Consider the following 20767-nt stretch of genomic DNA (forward strand, 5'->3'; position numbering starts at 1 on the left):
TTATTTTTTGTAATTTAGGTGGCAGAGAGAAGGACTCTATGCAAAGTAAGTTGTATAAATTGTGATGAACCATTTTATTCTTAGAATCCACATTTTCAGTAGAGTTGTTTGTGTTTAACTGAACCCATGGATAAACATCTGATCAGGATCTATAAAGCTTTGATTTGAAAATGTGGGAGCCGAATAATGCAGATAGTAGAATACTGGTAATGTTACTGGTATATTTATCTGTTATAACCTAACCTATTCTGTCAAACTAACCCTCCTCCCTACCTATGCCTATGAACCCGCCCCTACCTACTCATAACACTAACCCAAGCCACCCCCACCTATGCCCAACACTAACACCCCCCACCTACGCTTAACACTAATGGTAGGCCGCTGTGGGGTTCATCTACATAATAGCTAAACATCAAGCACCCTATACTCCTGCTATGTGTCTTTTCTACCTAAAAATGGTAGCCGAACTCTGTGCACACTTGCCATTATATGGAGTTCGGCTTCATGCGCTGCTGAGTCCTACTCCGACACCAAAATTATACACTGAGCACCGCTTGTGAGAAAACGCGGAAAAGCCGCCGCGTGCACGCAGAGTAAGGCGGCTGTTTCCGCGTCCAACGCGGCGGTCTGCACGCGTGGGCCTACATCTGCTAGTATGGCCGAACGCGGAGAAACCGCCGAATGCCTTGATAGCGGTGCGGCGGATTCCGCGTCCAGCGCGGCGGGTGGTACGCAAGACATGTCTGGTGTGGCTGGGACTGATAGTCCACACAGGTTCAGAAGGACGCGCGCGCGTTGAGAGGCAGAACTTTTATGACAGCCAGAAGGGAGTCAGCTGACCAAGCCGGTCAGCTGACGATTGTACCAGTTTCCATTGGTTCAGCACTTAGGGGAGGCGCTGGAGAGCGCTGGGCTATATATACTGGTTGCTGGTCATTCACTGGTTGTCTGCCGTTGCGATCACTACGTGGAAGCACTCAGACCTTATTGTCAGAACCTGTGTTATCATTCTGTTATACTTCAGACTAGTCCCAGGGTGTTGATGATCAAGGACCTCACACCCAAAGATTAGGAATCTGTGTTATCATTCTGTTATACCTCAGACTAGTTCCAGGGTGTTGATGATCAAGGACCTCACACCCAAAGATTAGGGACTTGTGTTACCATTCTGTTATACTTCAGACTAGTTCCAGGGTGTTGATGATCACGGAGCTCACACCCAAGACTAGGCATTGTTTATTATCTGTTATGACCTTCTGCCTTCCTGACCACTCTTCTGTTCACTGATTTGGTACTTCGCTATATCTGATACTCTGTTGCCAAAACCCTGCTTGCCTAAGGATTACCAAATCAGCCTCCTGTCTTTGTACCTTGTATGTCAGTGTGTTGCCGACCTGGCTTGTCCGACCTTGAGAGCTATCTCCACAGTTAAGAGATAGTTCACAGATCAGTCAGTGGCATCCTTCTTTTGGTGTCACTCACGCTCTGGTCCTTCCCTCTCCCAGTCTGACTCCTCCCCACGGGAGAGTCTCAGGCTGTGGAAAGATACTACTCCAGCAGTATTCCTTACTGCCTTGTACCTGTCCTCCTGGTATTGTTCTCAAAGTATTACTGTTGCACCAAACATTCATATCTCTCAGGTGTCCAGAGGTTAGTAATATATCTCATTACCGGTGATACTGCAGATCATCAATAATCGGGTATATATCTGTATTCTTGGTGATACTGCAGATCACCAATAATCAGACCCTCTCTGTGTTACACCGATCGTTACACCGCTATAACTGAAATTAACTATGCAAATACCAGCCAGTTGTGGGCACCCAAATTCCATGCTTTGCTTAATATTGTAGTCAAAAAGTAATATTAGAAAACAGTGAGGCTTAATATTCAATTTGTATACTGTAAGTTATTTTTTTTCCTTTTCTACAACCTCAGAATTGTGCTGTATTGAAAAAAAAAACCTTTAAATAGGAGATGTTAGCTATACTATCTCAGAAAAAAACAACACATATAAGTAGATAAATACTTGCTCTACTTGCATAACATATGTATTGCACTGTCCATGTTTTTATTTTAGTGATTTTTCTATTGTAAAAAAAGAGAAAAACCTTCGTAAGATTTTCCATTTTGGCTTTGTTTATCTTGAAGCCTATCCTGACATAATTTTCTCCCTTACTCTCCTCTGCCTGATTATGCCCACCCTCCTCCCAGTATTCAGAAACTCCCACCCAGCTTTGCAGTAGAAAGTGCATTGTCTCAGCATGAGAAATATTGGCCAATCAGAGAGTAACAGAGGTGTAGGAGGGGAAAAGTGGAGGGAAAGAAAGCTTCAACCAGTCAGGCTGCATTAGTTTTGTCTGAGGGGAAAGTAAAGAAGAAAAAAGAAAACCCAGCATGCCCTGCAACTTCCTTTGTGAGGTAGATGTACCAAATAAGAGCCAGGGAAACTGGGGAATTATGTTTTATGGAGAAGAAAAATAAGTGATTTTTAACTTTTGGTTTGCCTGGTTAACATCCTTATTACTTGTTTACCAGATAAAAATAAAGAATTGATTTTTTATTTTTTGCCTGACAGTTGCACTTTAAAGCCTCAGTTATTTTATCTCCAGTTACCAGTTGGAGATAAATAATAAACATTTATTTGTCAGATGAATTGGGAAATAGAAACATGTAGGCATAGAAAGGCATTGAAAGGGAACCTGAAGTGAGGGGATAGGGCGGCTGCCAAGTTTATTTCCTTTTAAACAGTACCAGTTGCATAGCATTCTGCTGCTCTTTCTGGCTTCAGCAGAGTAGTGTCTGAATTACACTCCTAAAAAGCAAGTGGCTGATCCAGTCAGACCTTAGTCAGAGCACCTGATCTGCATGCTTGCTTAGGGTTTGTCCCTAAAATTATTAAGCCCCGTACACACATGGGGATCTTCTGTGGATCTCTGTCACCCATGGGATTATGCAACAATATTTGCTGGGTGTCAGAGAATTGCAGACACTGTACAGAGGTGTCATCAGCCTCCTAACTTGAGACAAGTCTGTTGCTATGTAGGGGATGGAGGGATGACGAGCAGCGTGCTTGGAGCAGTTTCGGGGGGAGCGGGAAGAACAATGTAATCATGCGGTGCTCAGGTGTTGGGCATTGCTAAAGATCCGGCATTCCAGATCTTTAGCAGATTTCCTGCAGCCGCTGTACACAAGCTGGTCTGACCACGGTTGACCAAGGCGGATTTCAAACCAGCATTTGTACATAGCTTTAGAGGCCGATGAGGCAGCGGGAAAGCCAGACCATTTGCATTATTTTAAAGAAAATAATTGTCAGCTTCCATATCCCCTTCTCCTCAGGTGTCCTTTCAGGACCAGAGCAATTTTCACATATCAAGCATTCACATTCATTCTCCAATAGCTTTATTACTACTTATTATACCAAAATGATCTACATTTTTTTTGCTAATAATAAGCTTTTAGTATGTGAAAATTTTGTTTAGTAATTGCCTTATTTTCCGCTTATTTTAAAGGGAAAATAAGGGTAAAAAAACCACACTATTTCTCCATTGACATCCAATATAGCTTTACAATAAACAGTGCTAACCATAAGTTAAACACACAAATTTTATTTTCTTATCCATCCTGGTTATTACAAAATTTAGATTATGTTCCTAGTGCAATGTATTGTGGCAATATTGTATTTGGAAATAAAGGTGTATTTTTTCAGTGTTTTTGCTTTTTCATTGTACACCATTGATGATTACAAGACCTTATTTGCAAAAATAATAGTAATATACCGTCAAGTAGAGATGGCCCAAATGGTTCACCGGCGAACTTGTTCACACGAACAATGCAGGTTTCGCATTCGCAACGAAACGCAAACATATAGCGAGTTCGACCCATCCCCTATACTACATCATTGGGCTAAACTTTGACCCTCTACATCACAGTCAGCAGATACATGGCAGCCAATCAAGCCGCACTCCCTCCTGAAGCCCCCCCCCCCCTTACAAAAGGCAGCAGCATCGGCCATGTAGTGAGAGATAATAGAGAGACATTGCTGGGAAAGCTTAGTTAGGTCTTGTTAGCTTGCTCCTTGCTGATACACTACAAAAAAAAGCTCTTTTGATAGCTAATGTTCTTGTGATGTGTTTTTTTTTTGTTTTTTTTTTGTGGCCCACTGACACTGCATATACAGCCGTGTCTTTCGCAGCTGGCCCTTACTAACTGATATAGTGTGCCAGGCCCAGCACATTCAGTACATACCTTTTCACTGCATCTGTGTGACTGCACATTGTATTATACCACCAATCACTGCATACCTTTCACTGCATCTGTGTGACAGCACATTGTATTATACCACCAGTCACTGCATGCCTTTCACTGCATCTGTGTGACAGCACCCTGTTTTATATAAGTCAGTGCATACCTTTTCACTGCACCTGTGTGACTGCACATTGTATTATACCACCAATCACTGCATACCTTTCACTGCATCTGTGTGACAGCACATTGTATTATACCATCAGTCACTGCATACCTTTCACTGCATCTGTGTGACTGCACACTGTTTTATATACCAGTCATTACATACCTTTTCACTGCACCTGTGTGACTGCACATTGTATTATACCACCAGTCACTGCATACCTTTCACTGCATCTGTGTGACTGCACACTGTTTTATATACCAGTCAGTGCATACCTTTCACTGCATCTGTGACTGCACATTGTATTATATCTGGCAGTCCACCTTGCCCTCCATAACAGATTCTCGTTAAAGGATTTCAAGTGTAATTATCTCATCATTATACAGCAGGGCCTCGAAAGAGTCCCCCTGTATTGTTGTTTTTCGTCACTACCTCCCTGAGTCGGGACTTGTGTGCCGTACCTGCTGCCTTCCTTGGATGTGTGGTGGTAGCCGTTTCTCAGGTTCCCACTCCGGACTGGAATCGAACCCTGATTCCCATACCTTTCACTGCATCTGTGTGACTGCACATTGTTTTATATACCAGTAAGTGCATACCTTTCATTGCATCAGTAAGACTGCACACTGTATTATACCAACGGTTCCTGCTCCTCTGCCTACAGCAGCCAAGTGTCCATTAAGGAAATCTTTGAGCGGAAGAAGCCAATGTCTGCCAGTCACCCCCTTGCCCGGCGTCTGACAAACTGGCTTAGCGGAACTGTTAGCTCACCAGCTGTTACCATACCAGCTGGTGGACTCTGAGGCCTTTTCGAAAATTTGTGGCGATTGGGACACCGCAGTGGAACATACCAGGCAGCAATTATTTTTCTAAAAAGATGATACCCAAACTGTACCGTGATGTTGAAAGGCAAGTTGTGTCATCTCTGGCACACAGCGTTGGGTCAAGGGACCATCTGACCACGGATGCCTGGTCTGCAAAGCACGGTCAGGGCAGGTACATTAGTTATACAGCACATTGGGTCCTTCCTTGGATGTGTGGTGGTAGCCATTTCTCCAGGCTCCCACTCTGGACCCCTGAACTACTGGGTGCGCAGGCTTGACCTCTGACCAGAGCTGTCACAATTTGCCATCCAACTTCTGGCTTGCCCTGCCTCAAGCGTCCTGCCAGAAAGGACCTTCAGCGCAGCTGGAGGCATTGTCAGTGAGAAGAGAAGAGAAGTTGCCTAGGTCAAAAAAGTGTTCAGTAACTCACCTTTATCAAAATGAATGAGGCATGGATCCCGGAGGGCTTCTGCCTGCCCGAAGACTAAGTCAGTCCCCACACAGCATCTCTGCCTGCAGGCCGCTTGACTGCCTTCTCCGCCACCACCAACCGGGTCCAGGACTCCAGATGGATTCCTGAATTTATAAGGCCGCTAACAAAAAGAATAATAATTTTTCTGGTGCATGTACATGCCTGCCTAATTTTTCTGGCTGCAACAACAAAACAAAAGGCATGTACATGTGTCAATTCCCCTTCGTGATCGTTACTTTGCCGCGGTGAAGGGGCTTGTTTATCACAATGAAGCAATGACCTATATGAGTGTGTTGGGGGGCACACCCAAAATAATAACATCATTGCTTTATTGTGGACAGACCAAATTCGATCAGCTGGACTGTCACTGTTGTTCTGTCGTTGAGCTACCTCAGCCCAACCATATGGGCTTGAAAACCGCCATCGTGCGCACCAGTCTAGCATGGCGATCACTACACAAACAGCTGTTTGCGGTGTGTTACACAGTGAGTTTGGTCTGTCAGTGTGAAGCAGTACACTACTTACACTACCTGCTGACTCATGTATACACACGCATGATGTTTTCAAGCACTTTATGCCCCCAATTTAGGAATGCAATGTGATATCTGCCCTTTAGGGATTTTAACCCTGCTGTGCGGCAAATCCGTAATTTTCCCCGGGACTTTTGGCGTGTATCCCACTCCGCCATGCCCCCCTCCAGGTGTTAGACCCCTTGAAACATCTTTTCCATCACTTTTGTGGCCAGAAACAGTGTTTGTAGTTTTTCAAGTTCGCCTGCCCATTGAAGTATATTGCGGTTCGCATGGTTCGCGCGAACGCGAACTTTTGCGGCATTCGAGGTTCGCGAACCCACAATCTGAGTTTCGAGTCATCTCTACCCTCAAGGCATATATATTTAACCTCCCTGGCGGTTAATTTTTTTTGCCAAATTGGCAAAAAAAACTTTTTTTTTAAAAATTTTTTTTTGTTTCATGTAAAGCTACCAGAGTGGTAGCTACATGAAACACCACTAGAGGGCGCATGTGTCCCTCTAGTGCGATCGCGTTCCCCTGTTTGGCTTCTCCTGTCGCCATGGCGACGATCGGGATGACGTCATGGACGTCAGCCGACGTCCTGACGTCAGACACCTCCGATCCAGCCCATAGCGCTGCCCGGAACTCATTGGTCCGGGCAGCGCAGGGCTCTGGCGGGGGGGGGCCCTCTTTCGCCGCTGCCTGCGGCCGATCGCCGCAGAGCGGCGGCGATCAAGCTGTGCGCGCGGCTAGCAAAGTGCTGGCTGCGCGCACAGCAATTTACAGATTAAAAATCGCCCCACCAGGGGCTGAGATCTCCCCCTGCGCGGCATAGCCCGAGCTCAGCTCGGGCTTACCGCCAGGGAGGTTAAAAAGCCAAGTTCATAAAGTAACAATTTTTGTTTTTTCTTTTATATTCTTTCACTTTGTTTTCATTTTACAAGTCTTTTATTTTGGTACAGAATATGCAAAAATGTAATTGCTTTTGATTCAGTTTGTGACTCAAAAGAATACACAAGACATGGGCCTCAACCCTAAAGCACTCTAAACTCTAATCTACTACTTATCACGGTTAAAATGTTACCACATGTCTTTTGTAGTTTTGCTAAGACTTGCCCAAGTTTGATCATAGTTTTGAAAATGACTTTTTATATTGGATTGAGTTTGCCCCTACCTATTTGTATGTGATGTGTGTCCAAGCTTTAAGACATACCAAAATGTATTCTACAACTCAAATGCAAAAGATAGTGGTGGGTTGGCACTGCAGTATGGATACAGTTCAGCTGTAGAACATGCACTAGTAGGATGATATGCCCCTCCTCTTATGGGCCCTTTGTCAGCGTGCTCAAGTTGATAGAGGTGGTAAATTGATGTGGAGCTTTTAGAAAGAGCAAAAAACAGAAGAAAGCTGGCACTGCTGTAGTGGCTTCATTTATTGTTGCAAAAGATCAGTATCAAAAAAGTTTAAAATTTTTGCACAAAGTTGCATGAAAAATGAATGCACATACCAAGATGAGTGAGGAGGTGCTGTAGGTATCGGTGGGTGCTGGGTACAGGATGCCTGACGGCCGTTTCGCACACAAACTGCGCTTCTACGGAGGCTAAGTTTCCAGTGCAAATGGCTTCTGGCTAAATAGCGCCAGAAAGCCGGCGTGTGACGTCACGTCACGTGTTAGCGGCACCCTAACTTCCGCAATACGAATGCGCACGTCATGATGCATAAGCGTCCAGCCGCACGCGTACGTAAATACGCCTACCGACACGGAAGTATGCATGCCACATTGGTACATGCATACAGCTTATAATAAGCATAATGCGGTAGTGAGGTGTAAAAATGGCCACGATGAACAGAAAACTCCATCTTGTGGCCAAAAAGAGGCACAGCAGTTCTGTTCATTCGGGCATCAGGAACAAAGAAAGGAATAAAAGTAGAACTAAAAGTGAGGCGAAGGGGGAGAGGTGAAAACAGTGCAGATCAAGTGTAAAGTTAGGAGATTCCTGAAAGATGTGAATAAGTTCAAGTGTTCCATGGTGCACGAACGGGTCAAACCAAGTGCGCCAGGTTGCTTATGCAACTCGTAAGGGGAAGCAGGGGGGTGGGGGAAGAAATGTGAAACTAAAAACTGCAAGCCTACTCCCTGAGCAACCTGGTCGCATAGGGGGTAAGCGAGTGGGAGGTGGTGAGAAGGGAAGCAGACCCAATTGACGGTCTGACATTAATAAATCAACGTGCAGCAGTATTCATCAGGGAAAAACCTGTCAGAAGTTACATGTATGACAGCATTGCAGGAAAATAGTGATCAAGGATCTAGAAAGCATGAAAGATCCGTGTAATCGTTGAGTCCTAATGGTCCCATGGCTCCTGATTGTAGGATCAGCATAACTTCCTCTCTTTTCAGTCTCTTTTCTCTGTCCCCACCCCTTGATCCGGGGCAACATGTATTATCCCTGCAAAAGATAATTTGGTGGGATCACCGTTGTGTTTTTCCTGCATATGTTGGATAACCCGTGGAGATCCTTTGCCTGACTTTAATGAGCAATAGTGTTCCCTAAAGCGTTCATTCAGGGACCTTGTGGTCTCCCCTATGTAAAATCTTCCGCAGGGGCACCACATTGTGTACACCACAAATCGCATTTGGCAGGTAAAGAACGAATGCACGAATCACTGAAGGGGACCAATACGAAAATAATCTTTTTGGCCACAAGATGGAGTTTTCTCTTCATCGCGGCCATTTTTACACCTCACTGCCGCATTATGCTTAATATAAGCTGTATGCATGTACCAATGTGGCATGGGTACTTCCGTGTCGGTAGGCATATTTACGTATGCGTGCGGCTGGACGCTTATGCGTCATGAACCCGGTACCCACCGATACCTACAGCACCTCCTCACTCATCCTGGTATGTGCATTCATTTTTCATGCAACTTTGTGCAAAAATTTTAAGCTTTTTTGATACAGATCTTTTGCAACAATAAATGAAGCCACTACAGCAGTGCCAGTTTTCTTCTGTTTTTTGCTCTTTCTAAAAGCTCCACATCAGTATTCTACAACTCGTCATGGTTAAAATGATGACCCATGTGCCTCATTTAGTAACAAACTGGTGGTGCACTCTCCACAACTACACTCGACGTTTATATACGTCCAGTTGTCATTAAGTGGATTTGAGACACACAACATTTTTTATTGCGCTTTTCTCCTGACGTACTCAAAGCACTTTAGGGCTGCAGCCACTTAGGGCCCATTCCACGTGCGACCATTTTTTACTTACCGGCTTCAGCTGGGATTCAAACCCTGGTCAAAGGCTCAAACCCTACAGTATGCTATCCAGCTGACTCTAAAGCAAAAATTATGCACAAAAAATGTGCATAATAAGTTAAAGCCTTACTAAAACTATGAAAAATTTAGTGCTGAACAGTAGCAATGATAAACTGCCATTGAGCTCTTACCACCTCTGCTGCTTTTTTCCAAAAGTAAGCTATTTGAGGCCTCCACCCAATTGTCAGGCAGCTGTCATTTTTTTTCTGATGAGATTGTCTAGCTCCCATTCATTATCATTAGACATTCTAGCAGATGTCCTGGCAGAAAAAGGAGACAGCCAGTGGGTAGACGTCTGTATCTACCCTACCTTTAAATATAACAGTTAAATCAGTAAGAGTTCAAGAGCACTGCTGAGCTAGTCAGCACTATCCCTGCTCTTTTTATATTTTATTTGACTTAAAGGACAAATATCAAAATTTACTGAAATTCTAAATTCCACATATATTTCTAGTAATTCCTAGCAAATAGTAATAAAAAGGCTGTGGGATTACTATGGAGGACTGTGTACAGCACATCCAGCATACAGAAGCAGTCCTTACTGGCTGTAATCCTGTGATTGAAATATCTTCAGAACAGATAGCAGAGATATCACAGAATACTGTGTAAATAGCTCATCAGCTTCATGCCTTGCTCCTGTGCCTCACACCGTTCTAAAGTAAACAATCAAGTGTTACAGCCAGGAAAAGCTCATTCTGAATGGTGGGTGTAAGCATCCAAGAACAGGAATAAAGTAAAAACCAAGGAAGTATTCGCCTCATCATCATGGAAAAAATATTTCTCAAGCTCAGTAGCAGCCTTCATTCTACCGACATGGTCTGCAATCAGGCTGTCGTTGAGTCTCCATTTCCTGGGATGAAAAGGTAACCTGAAGCCTTGGAGAGTAGCTGACATTAAATAATGATCAGATCAAGTGCTTGTAATAATATCAAAGGCAATAGAATTAGAGGCAACTCCTACTGACATAAGCATGTAGTCAAGTCTAGTGTAGTGTAGGATCGATGAGGGTAGGAAAAAAGGTATACCGTCTACAGCCAATTTTGTAGGCTTGGCTTATGTCTACCACGATTCAGTAGTGGCGATCCAGCTATGCCACAGCCTCCTCAGGATCAGAAAAACAACATGTACAAATGAAAAAGAAGGGGCACCAAGAGCCCAATATAGTGTAGTAAGTTGGGTGATGGGTAAATGGAAAAGTATATGATAGATATACTCACAAGTCAGGGTTACCAATTAGGCAACCACTGTGTAGGCAGGTGAGGAGATTAGACCTGTCCTCACTCAGGATTAAGATGTCGCTCTCTGTAGATTAGGAGAAGAAAGGGAATTCAACCCCTCCACTAGGGGTGGATGCTGATATTGTAAGGAGAACAGAGGCGCCAACAGAATAAAATATATCTAAAAACTTTAAAATTCCTCGGCAAGTGGTGGTGGACTCATCTCCCCGAAGCAGACATGATACTGTCGGTTTTAGTACAAACAAATTTATTTATATACTCCAACATACAGTGCAACACGTTTCGCGGGTATATTCCCGCTTCTTCAAGCAATAATGAACAGGAGTACACACTGAAAGGCAGAGACAAATACTGTGTCCTCAGACTAATGAACATCATGTTTGAGTTTTGTTATTAAAGTCATTGGTAAGGGGGCATAAAAAAGGGGAGGGGGTCATAAAAAATAAACCGGGGGGGGGGGGGGGGGAAATAGGTTGCCAGGCTGGGAAAAGCCTGCTATGGTGCTGTATATGGTGGGTGGACTTGGTAGTGGTGGATGGGAATTGATGAGGAAAAATAGTGTACATTGGTGGAATGAAGTAATGTATGTAGTAGTGTCAACCAAAGGTATGGGGTGTGGAACTATGTAACTATGGGGTGTGGAAACAGAACGGGGGGGGGGGGGGGTTGAAAAACCTAGAATAAAGTGATATGAGGAAGGTCCTGAAAAAATGGCAGAATTTTTGACTTACCAGTGCAGTCTTAAGGTTACCTCTGTACTGGTGTGGAGGTTTGCAGCTTCTTATATACTTAAATTGGTGGGTGAGTGACCAATCCTGTGGTGTGTGGAGGCGGGGGCTAGTTGAGGGACAATAGTCTACACCTATAGGTCTGTGGGGACAACAGGGGGAGTGGGAAAATGGTTATGTAATGGTTGGTGGGCGGGGGTTAAATGAAAGGCAACATCTTTACCTGTAGGGTAAATATATGGGGGAATATGGGGGGCGTGTCTGTTGTTCAATAGGGAGTGGGGGAATGGAAGTGTGAGGGTTTGTGGGCGGTGCGACGATAACATCACACCGCTATAATAACCTATGGGCAGTGCACCTGGATGTGGCTGGATAGTGTAATGGTCAAGGGCTCTGCCTCCGACACAGGAGACCTGGGTTTGAATCCCGGCTCTGCAAGCCAGCACCTACTCAGCATAAAAATAAGATAAAATGGTTTGCAATAAATAAATAGATACAAGATGACTAAGATTAAAAGTATTATAAAAAATGTTTACACAAGTAGATCAATGTTATATATATAAAAAATTGAAGAAAGAAGAATTATTTTCTGTTTATGTTGATACAATACATGATTAGTTTTAGCATATTGATTGGCGAGTGTGGTGTTCTGCTGCCACCTAGTGTTTATACAGTGGACATATATATATAACCGTATTCTGCTCATTGGTTTTCTTTTAGGTGGCAGTATGACTGAGTGTGTATATATATATATATATATATATATATATATATATATATATATATATATATATATATATATATATATATATATATATATACATATATATATATATATATGAAATAAATGTAAAAGAAAACCTAAAAGACATAAAGAGTCCCTATTCGATATGTAATAAACCAACAACATATAAGTGAAGTTGTAACTCTATAGGTAAATATATCGCCAGTGGCATGATTAAAAGAGAGGACAATAATAAAAGAAGCTATTATTGATTGTGGTATTAATGAATTTTTTTCCAGTTGTTCGTTTAGACCATCTGGAACTAAAGTTTTTAGCATCTGAATCCAGTACATTTCATGTTTTTTTAGCAGGTCGAAAGAATTGGAACGGTTTTGTGGGATGGTTTCAATGAGGGTGATGTGAAATAGATCAGGATTGCTATTGTGTTCCGTGGTGAAGTGCCGTGATACGCTGTGTAAGGGGTATTTGTTAATGATATTATGCTTATGTTGGCTGATTTTGCTTCTTGCAGGTTTGGTGGTTCTGCCCACACTCTGAAGCTGGCAGAGACAGGAGATAACCTATATTACAAATTTTGATTCGCATGTGATTATATCTTTAATTTGATAAGTTAATTGTGTGGTGTGGGAATGAAAAGTATTGGAGTGAGTGATGAATTTGCAGGCCAGGTATCTGGAGTGATTGCAAGGCAAACCGGGTGGATTATCTGATAGGGTGGATTTGTTTATGGGGTTCTTAGGTGATGATTGATGATGAAATTTCTTTCATTTTTTGTGATGATATTGTTTAGAAAGGTGGTATTAATGACATTTTTTAGTGTTTTGTTAATTTGGAGTGTTGGATCAGCATCTAATGTTTCGTAACATGTTGAGTCTCCCAGGAGACGAGTGGCTTCTTCAATGTAGTCTATTTTGTTCAGGATGACAATCCCTCCTCCTTTATCTGCTGATTTAATGACTATATCCGGGTTGTTTTGTAGGGTTTTCAATGCTTTTTTTTCACTTCTTGTGAGGTTGGTATTTGTAGAATGTACTCTAGCTTATGTTAACTTATTTCTATGTTAATGACCAGACACTTGAGGTCGTTTCAAAGGGGTTAAACTAAAGGGGTTTATTTACAAATATACATATGTACAAGTTAGATCATACAAAGTATGTGTCTCACATAATGGCTCTATATACCCTATGCACAGTCACACACTTTCATTAGCTGAGCCCCTTTCTGTCCCACAGTCCATGTCCGCCTTCCAAGAGAGAGAGAGAGAGCTTCCCAAACATTGTCTTATATCTGGATACCACAGGTATAGAGACCCCTCCTCTGTGTTATATATCAATAGTTCCTGCCCTTAGCAGCTGGGGGAGGATAGGAACCTGTTGGGGTTGTTGTAGCAGTTGTCCACTTGCAGTTAGCACAGCCCTTCGCCAATTCCAGATTAAGCAGCTCCTCAAACCTGGTTGTAGAGATGATTTGGTTTCAGTTGAAAGAAGACAGGTCCTTCCCAGAAACTCTTGTCTTGACAAACCAGATAACTCAGTTTCCTCTCACCTTGGGTAGCCAGTTCCTCAATGGCCATTTGCGGGGGCTGGGGTCAGTGTCTGAGGCCATTGTCTTTACTGTGTTATTTACTCATATGCAGATGTGTATGGTTGTAAAAAGTCATTTATGAAACACAGGCTTTGCACAAGGCCCCAGCTGATCAACTAGATTCACTGTGTATAGCATACAAAGTTCAATCCATGTAGGCACATCTGAAATAACTTTCAACTCCAACAGTATTGGTTGAGGTATTGTTGGCATGCAGTTTTTATAGGTCATGAAGGACCAGGGAATAAAAGGTGTCTATGTAGTTACCCTTAAAGAGAATCCGAGGTGGGTTTGAAGAATATTATCTGCATACAGAGGCTGGATCTGCCTATACAGCCCAGCCTCTGTTGCTATCCCAAACCCCCCTAAGGTCCCCCTGCACTCTGCAATCCCTCATAAATCACATCCACGCTGCTGACAAACAGCTTGTCAGAGCTGGCTGTGTTTATCTCTGTAGTGTCAGTCTGCTGCTCTCCCCGCCTCCTGCAGAACTCCAGTCCCCGCCTGCATCCCTTCCCTCCCTGCTGATTGGAGGGAAGGGACGGGGGCAGGGACCGGAGCTATGCAGGAGGCGGGGAGCAGCTGAGACTGACAGTACAGATGTAAACACAGCCTCACAGCATGACTGTGATTTATGAGGGATTGCAGAGTGCAGGGGGACCTTTGTGGGGTTTGGGATAGCAACAGAGGCTGGGCTGTATAGGCAGATCCAGCCTCTGTATGCAGATAACATTCTTTAAACACACCTCGGGTTCTCTTTAAACTCAACGGGATAGAAACGGGACCGACCCTTAAGATTGGTGGTGATGAATTTTTCGGTTTCGAGTTCTGCTGTGGGTACTGTAATTATGGGTTCGGTATAATTACTGGTAACGATAAGGGTCATGTTGACGTTTTAGCCATGACGTTGACGTTTTAAGGGGAGTTTTCGTATATAAGTATTAAGATCACTGAATAATTCAAACATATTAGATTGATTTGTGGGACAAAAAGAGAGACCTTTTTCCAGTAGGTTTATTTCTTGCTTTGTTAGGGTGTGATTGGAGAGGTTAAAGATGCTTTTTGTGTATTTTTGTTGGATGGTGTCAATGGAGGAAAGGCTGATCAGAGTCTGTTCCTTTTTTCTTTTCCCTCTCCCTCTACTCCCTCTTTTTCTTGGTCGGGTAATGGGCGTTTGTTTGGATGTTTTGGGGGTGGAAGTGTGTTTGGTGGCTGGAGGACCGTGTGTGTTGCTATTGGGCTTGGTAACTGGGTCGAAAGCAGGTTCTGGGATAGTGTGGGTGGGAGGTTTAAAAAAGAAGAGGTGAGTGTGTTATTGTACTGGTCTTCATTGTCATTACTAAGGGGTTTGGTGGGTTGGAAGAATTTGTGGATGATCATTTGTTGGAAAAGTTTCTTTTTGTTGTAATTGGAATTTGTTGGGGGAGGGCTTTTGGTGAGTGTAGGACGTGATCTGGGCTGTATGGGAGAAGTTGGCGAGCTGGAATCAGTGGTGTACGTGCTGATCTGTTTTCATTTTTTTTAAGTTTTAATTCTGTGGATGGAGGGGAGCTGGTTTGTAGTGTTGGGGACGTAGAAGGGGAGGGATTGTCATCCAATGGATCCCTGGCAATGGTGGAGTTTTTCTGTTGTGGAACCAAGGAGTTAGGTGGGTTGGAGTCAGAAAAGTGGAAATTAGGAGTGTTCTGGTTAGAGATTTCGGTACCCCTACCAGCCTCAGTGTGTGGGTTGTTGGTAGGAGGATGGGTGGTTGTGGTTGTGGGTTGATCATGAATGTCTCTGTGTTGAGTGGGGTGAATTTGGGGGTGAAGGTGGTGGGTTTGGGGTTGTCAAAACTGTGTGGTGGTGGTAGTAAATATGAAAGTGGGTAAGGGTTCGTGATGCTGGGGGTGGGTGTGTTGGAATTGGGGTTGCTGGGTGGAGGTGGGTTGGGTGGGTGAAAAAATGTGGTGGAGGTGGTGGCACGGTGAGACTCATCAATGGGGGTGGGGGGATGGTGGGTGGTGCAGTGGGTGTGGGACCGGCTGGTAGGGGGCGTGATTTACGCTCCCTTTCCCTATGTTCAGCATAGGCCAGTCGGTCCCTGTTGAGTTTTTTGAGTTTACTACACTGACTACACTACTACACGGACTACACTGAAGAAGCCACTCGACTGGGAGACTCAAAATATTACGAAATATTAGATGCTGATCCAACACTCGAATTTAACAAAACACTCAAAAATGTCATTAATACCGCCTTTCTAAACAATATCATCACAAAAAATGAAATGTCATCATCACCTAAGAACTCAGTTTTTTTATTACCTGCCCAAAATCCACAAAAACATCAATAAACCACCAGGCAGACCCATCATTTCCGGTATAGATTCAGCCACCAGTAACCTCTCCCAATTCATTGACACACATTTACAAACACATGTACAGGCTCTCCCCTCATTCCTCAAGGACTCACAACATCTCATAGAACTCCTACAATACACCACCTGGCAACCGGACTGTGTCTGGCTCACTTGCGACGTCACCTCATTATATACTAACATTCCACACCAGTTTGGCCTCACTGCATAACATCATTACCTCAGTTCCAATCTCTTAACCACTTGCCGACCGCCCACTACCTATGGGCGTCGGCAAAGTGGCACCCCCAGGACCGCCTAACGCCATTTGGTGTCAGCACCTGGGGGACTGATTAGCCGGGCATCAGCCGGCATTAGGCTTCGCCCACCCGCAACGTCAACCCGCCTGCCAATTAGCAGCGCCGGCGGGTTGTTAACCCCAGATCTGCCGCTAGAAAGTGTATAATACACTTTGTAATGTATACAAAGTGTATTATACAGGCTGCCTCCTACCCTGTGGTCCCAATGATCGAGGGACCACCAGGGTAGGACGCAGCTGTGTATGTGAAAGCACACACACACTGATCCTGCCCCCCCAGATCGCCCACAGCACCCCTCAGACCCCCCCCCCTGATCACCCCCTCAGACCACTGATTGCACCCAATCACCCCCCTAATCACCCATCAATCACTCCCTGTCACTATCTGTCAATGCTATATTTTAGATTAGGTCCTAAACTGCCCCCTGGGGGCTCCTGATCACCCCCCCACACACACACACACACCCTCAGATCCTCCACAGACCCCCCCATCCCCCCTCCCCCTGTGTACTGTATACATCTATTCTCCCCTGTAATCACCCACTGATCACCTTTCAATCACCCATCAATCACCCCCTGTCACCACCTGTCACTGCCACCCATCAGATCAGACCCTAACCTGCCCCTTGCGGGCACCTCATCACCCACCCACACCCTCAGATCGCCCACAGACCCGCCCTCAGATCACCTCCCAAGTGCATTGTTTACATCTGTTCTCCCCTCTAATCACACACTGATCACCCATCAATCACCCCCTGTCACTGCTACCCATCAGATCAGACCCTAATCTGCCCCTTGCGGGCACCCAAACAACCCCCCATCTGCCGCTAAAAAGTGTATAATACACTTTGTAATGTATACAAAGTGTATTATACAGGCTGCCTCCTACCCTGTGGTCCCAATGATCGAGGGACCACCAGGGTAGGATGCAGCTGTGTATTTGAAAGCACACACACACTGATCCTGCCCCCCCTGCCCCCTGATTGCCCACAGCACCCCTCAGACCCCCCCCCCTGATCACCCCCTCAGACCACTGATTGCACCCAATCACCCCCCTAATCACCCATCAATCAATCCCTGTCACTATCTGTCAATGCTATATTTTAGATTAGGTCCTAAACTGCCCCCTGGGGGCTCCTGATCACCCCTCCCCCACACCCTCAGATCCTCCACAGACCCCCCCCCCCACCCCCCCTCCCCCTGTGTACTGTATACATCTATTCTCCCCTGTAATCACCCACTGATCACCTGTCAATCACCTATCAATCACCCCCTGTCACCACCAGTCACTGCCACCCATCAGATCAGACCCTAACCTGCCCCTTGCGGGCATCTCATCACCCACCCACACCCTCAGATCACCTCCCAAGTGCATTGTTTACATCTGTTCTCCCCTCTAATCACACACTGATCACCCATCAATCACCCCCTGTCACTGCTACCCATCAGATCAGACCCTAATCTGCCCCTTGCCCACACCCAAACACCCGCCCACACCCTCAGATTGCCCTCAGACCCCTCCTGATCACCTCCCCAGTGCATTATTTATATCTGTTCTCCCCTCTAATCACCCACTGACCACCCATCAATCACCCATCAATCATCCCCTGTCACCACCTGTCACTGCTACCCATCAGATCAGACCCTAATCTGCCCCTTGCGGGCACCCAATTACCCGCCCACACCCTCAGATCACCCTCAGACTCCCCCTGATCACCTCGACAGTGTATTGCTTGCATCTATTCTCCCCTCTAATCACACCTGGATCACCTATCAATCACCCTGTCACCCCCTGTCACCACCTGTCACTGCTACCCATCAGATCAGACTGTTACTGAGCGCGCCCAAGCTGGGCTGCAGCTCTCTCAAGCATGCGCTTTGAGTCCTATGGGAGAAAAGCGCTTTACAAATGTTATTGTATTGTATTGTATCAGACCCTAATCTGCCCCTTGCGGGCACCCAAACACCCACCCACACCCTCAGACCCCCCCCCCCCCCCGATCACCTCCCCAGTGCACTATTTACATCTGTTCTCCCCTCTAATCACCCACTGATCACCCATCAATCAGCCCCTGTCACCTCCTGTCACTGCTACCCATCAGATCAGACCCTCATCTTCCCCTTGCGGGTACCCAATTACCTGCCCACACCCTCAGATCGCTCTCAGATCCCCCCTTCCCCCGATCACCTCCCCAGTGCTTTGCTTGCATCTATTCCCGTCTCTAATACCACCCTGAGACACCCATCAATCACCTCCTGTCACCATCTGTTACCCCCTAGCACACCTACCCATCAGATCAGGGCCTAATTTGTCCCGTGTCGGCTCCTGATCACTCGGCCAAACCCTCAGATCCCCCTCAGACCCCCTTCATATCACCTCCCCAGTGCATTGATTGCATCTATTCTCCCCTCTAATCTACCCCTGAGACACCCATCATCACCTCCTGTCACCCCCTAGCACTCCTATCCATCAGATCAGGCCCTAATCTGCCCCCTGCGGGCTTCTGATCACCCAGCCAAACCCTCACCCGCCCCACCGCTGTGACAGAATTTTTTTTTCTGATCACTGATGGTCTCTACGACTTAATTGTGGCTGAGACCAACCGTTATGCCACACAATACGCAACCGCCAATCCAAGAAGCTACTATGCCCAGCCTTTTCGGTGGAAACCACTCCAAGTTTCCGAATGTAAACATTTTTGGGGCCTTCTCCTTAACATGGGTCTAGTCAAAAAGAATGTATTGCGGTCTTATTGGTCTACGCACCCAATACATCACATGCCCATGTTCTCTGCTGCCATGTCCAGGTTGCGATTTGAGAACATGCTGCGCTTCCTGCACTTCAGTGCCATTACAACCTGTCATCTAAGAGGCCACCCTGCTTATGACCAGTTCCACAAAATTTGGCCCCTCATAGACCACCTGTTATCAAAATTTGCAGATGCTTATACAACAGTCATTTTGAGGCATTTGGTTTCCAGACTTCTCACGGTTTTGGGCCTCTAAAATGCCAAAGCAGTATAGGAACCCCACAAGTGACCCCATTTTAGAAAGAAGACACCCCAAGGTATTCCGTTAGATGTATGATGAATTCATAGAAGATTTTATTTTTGGTCACAAGTTAGTGGAAAATGACACTTTGTGACAAAAAACAATAAAAATCAATTTCCAATAACTTGTGACAAAAAATAAAATCTTCTATGAACTAACCATACTCCTAACGGAATACCTTGGGGTGTTGTCTTTCTATAATGGGGTCACTTGTGGGGTTCCTAAACTGCCCTGGCATTTTAGGGGCCCTAAAACGTGAGGAGTAGTTTGGAAACCAAATGCCTCAAAATAACCTGTGAAATCCTAAAAATACTCATAGGACTTTGGGCCACTTAGCGCACCTAGGCTGCAAAAAAGTGTCACACATGTGGTATCGCCGTATTCAGGAGAAGTAGTATAATGTGTTTTGGGGTGTATTTTTACACATACCCATACTGGGTGGGCGAAATATCTCTGTAAATGGACAGTTGTGTGTAAAAAAAAAAAAAATTGTCATTTACAGAGATATTTCTCCCACCCAGCATGGGTATGTGTACAATTATTATACTACTTCTCCTGAGTACGGCGATACCACGTGTGACACTTTTTTGCAGCCTAGGTGCGCTAAGGGGCCCAACGTCCTATGAGTACCTTTAGGATTTTACAGGTCATTTTGAGGCATTTGGTTTCTAGACTACTCCTCACGTTTTAGGGCCCCTAAAATGTAAGGGCAGTATAGGAACCCCACAAGTGACCCCATTTTAGAAAGAAGACACCCCAATGTATTCCGTTAGGTGTATGGTGAGTTCATAGAAGATTTTATTTTTTGTCACAAGTTAGTGGAAAATGACACTTTATGAAAAAAAAACAATAAAAATCAATTTCCGCTAACTTGTGACAAAAAATATAATCTTCTATGAACGTACTCAGGAGAAGTAGTATAATGTGTTTTGGGGTGTATTTTTACACATACACATCCTGGGTGGGAGAAATATCTCTGTAAATGGACAATTGTGTGTAAAAAATACACCCCAAAACACATTATACTATTTCTCCTGAGTACGTCGATACCACATGTGACACTTTTTTGCAGCCTAGGTGTGCTAAGGGGCCCAAAGTCCTATGAGCACCTTAAAGAGAATCTGTATTGATAAAATCGCACAAAAGTTAACATACCAGTGCGTTAGGGGACATCTCCTATTACCCTCTGTCACAATTTCGCCGCTCCCCGCCGCATTAAAAGTGGTTAAAA

At 44.8% G+C, this 20767-nt stretch overlaps 1 protein-coding gene across 6 annotated transcripts in view; it reads left to right on the plus strand.

Annotated features, from left to right (window-relative positions):
• Window positions 1–20767, plus strand: part of LOC137518508 (tensin-3-like) — an 841402-nt gene that overhangs the window by 775939 nt on the left and 44696 nt on the right. For all 6 annotated transcript variants that reach the window (XM_068236462.1, XM_068236464.1, XM_068236463.1 and 3 more), the window contains one exon: window positions 19–45. In XM_068236462.1, coding sequence (XP_068092563.1) covers window positions 19–45 — 27 coding nt within the window. The remainder of the gene's footprint in view (window positions 1–18; window positions 46–20767) is intronic.

The sequence above is a fragment of the Hyperolius riggenbachi genome, chromosome 5, assembly GCF_040937935.1.
Source record: "Hyperolius riggenbachi isolate aHypRig1 chromosome 5, aHypRig1.pri, whole genome shotgun sequence".
In the NCBI taxonomy this organism is placed as follows: domain Eukaryota; kingdom Metazoa; phylum Chordata; class Amphibia; order Anura; family Hyperoliidae; genus Hyperolius; species Hyperolius riggenbachi.